At 63.2% G+C, this 2,178-nt stretch overlaps 1 protein-coding gene across 1 annotated transcript in view; it reads left to right on the top strand.

Moving 5' to 3' along the window:
• The first annotated feature begins 21 nt into the window (after positions 1–21).
• The window catches only part of LOC104291820 (bromodomain-containing protein 2-like), a 4,735-nt gene continuing 2,578 nt past the window's right edge, over positions 22–2,178 (top strand). Inside the window, 4 exon segments of the mRNA XM_009891112.1 lie at positions 22–264; positions 1,302–1,439; positions 1,532–1,673; positions 1,837–2,045. Of these exon segments, the coding sequence (XP_009889414.1) occupies positions 73–264; positions 1,302–1,439; positions 1,532–1,673; positions 1,837–2,045 (681 nt within the window). The 5' untranslated portion in view covers positions 22–72.

Here is a 2,178-nt window from a genome sequence, read left to right as displayed (position 1 = left end):
GCGACGGAGTCGACCCCCGGCAAACGGATCCGCAAACCCTCGCTCCTCTACGAGGGCTTCGAGAGCCCCACCATGGCGTCGGTGCCGGCCCTGCAATCCCCCCAGGTGAACCCACCTCCGCCGGAGGTTTCCAACCCCAAGAAGCCGGGGCGGGTCACCAACCAGTTGCAGTACCTGCACAAAGTGGTGATGAAGGCTCTGTGGAAGCACCAGTTCGCTTGGCCCTTTCGCCAACCCGTCGACGCCGTCAAGCTGGGCCTGCCGGTAACGAGCCCCGCGGGCGGGTGTGGGAGAAGTTAACGGCGCCCGCGGCGTGCGCGAGTGTGTCTGCGTGGCCCCCCTCGCTCGCCCACCCGTGCCGGCGCGTGCAGGCAGGGGGTGTTAGGCAGACGTATGGCTAAATTCTGTCCTCCCGGACGTGGTGCATGTCCCCTCCCCACCAGCCTGAGAGTGCCAGGGCTGGCGCCGTCCCCTTCCCGGGGTTTTGCCACAGAGATGCAGCTGCAGGTGCCGGGGCTGTGCTGTCCTCGCCCTCTCCCGGGGGCGTAATCCCCCTCCTTCAGCCCCTCGTAGGCGTCCGGGCTGGTCCTGGGGAGACGTCCTCAGAGCAGCTGCCACCCCCCCTTTATTCCGATGCCCCTTTATCCCGATGTCCCCTACAAAGGTATGGATGAGGTGACGCAGCCGCTCTAGAGGTAACCCGGACGCTTCCCCACCTAATCTCTTGTGCCCTGAATGCGTTTTGCAGATTTCCCATCCATGAATTTGTAGAAGACATCCTGTGACCCCAATATTAAACGCCAGCCCCCCCGTGCACCTGTGGCGCCCAAGGAGTTAAAGCCCGGAGGTAATTTCCACGTAGGTTTTGCTCTTAAGTAGGTTTTGCTCTTAAATTTAGCTGTTAGCATTCCCTTTTCGCCCTCCTCCCAGCCCCGTCCCATCTCTCGTGCGGGACGCGCGCTCCCTCCAGATGCCGGGGTCCGGCTGTCCCCCTTCCGTAGTGTAGGTTCCCCAGACATCTAGGGACCCTCTCGCCCCCACAGGCAGAGGGGACGGTGGCACTCTCGGGTGGGGACCAGGTCCGGAGGTGGTGTTTTGTTTTGTTTTTTTTTTAACACCCCCCACGCACCCGACTGGGGTGTCGAGGGAGAGCTGGTGTGTGAGCGGGCGGCCGCTAAAGCGAGTTTTGCGCCGGTCCGGCGGGTGAGCCGGCGTGGGACCGGGGAGGTTGGGCACGTAGGGGACACGGCGCGGTCACCGCTGCGCCCCTGACCGCCCGTCCCCCTGTCCTTTCTCGGCAGGACTACCACAAGATCATCAAGCAGCCCATGGACATGGGGACAATCAAGCGACGCCTGGAGAACAATTATTACTGGGGGGCTGCGGAGTGCATGCAGGACTTCAACACCATGTTCACCAACTGCTACATCTACAACAAGGTGAGAACCGCACCGGCGCTGCCTCGCACCGCCGGCGAGTCCCGTGGCACCTTCCCGGCGATATCTGACGCTGCTTCTTGTCCTCCCTGCAGCCCACGGATGACATTGTGCTGATGGCCCAAACCTTGGAGAAGATTTTCCTGCAGAAAGTGGCCCAGATGCCACCGGAAGAGCAGGAGATCGTGGTGCCGGTGGCCAAGAACAGCCATAAGAAGGGAGCGTCCCGGGCAGCAGGTAACGGTCACACCACCTGCAGTGGGACGGCTGCTTGGGGGGTGGCCTGAGGCATAGGTGGGACCCCAGGGGAGCGGGGTGGTGGGTGATGGGACCTCCCGCGTCTCGTATCCCCTCCCGGCTCGTCAGCGGCGCTAACGAAGGGCTTCTTGTCTCGGCCCAGCGCTCCTGGCGGGACTCACGGCTGCTCAGCAAGTGCCGGCTGTCTCCTCCGTGTCCCACACCGCTGTCTACACCCCAAGCCCCGACATCCCCACCACCATAGTCAACATTCCCCATCCATCTGTGATCGCCGCTCCTCTCCTCAAGTCGCTGCACTCCACCGCCCCGGCCATCCTGGCTACGCCTGCTCCCACCCAGCCCGTGGCCAAGGTAGGAGGAGGGCCCGGCTTCGGGGCAGGCTCCGTGGGGCCGGAGTGTGGGGCTGGTTTTATCCCTGCGACCTTCACGCGTGGTTGTTTTTTCCCTTTTTCTTTTGGCAGAAGAAGGGCGTGAAGCGGAAAGC

Source organism: Charadrius vociferus, unplaced genomic scaffold (assembly GCF_000708025.1).
Source record: "Charadrius vociferus isolate BGI_N301 unplaced genomic scaffold, ASM70802v2 scaffold2619, whole genome shotgun sequence".
NCBI classification, from domain to species: Eukaryota; Metazoa; Chordata; class Aves; order Charadriiformes; family Charadriidae; genus Charadrius; species Charadrius vociferus.
This window is presented reverse-complemented; position numbering and strand designations above follow the sequence as displayed.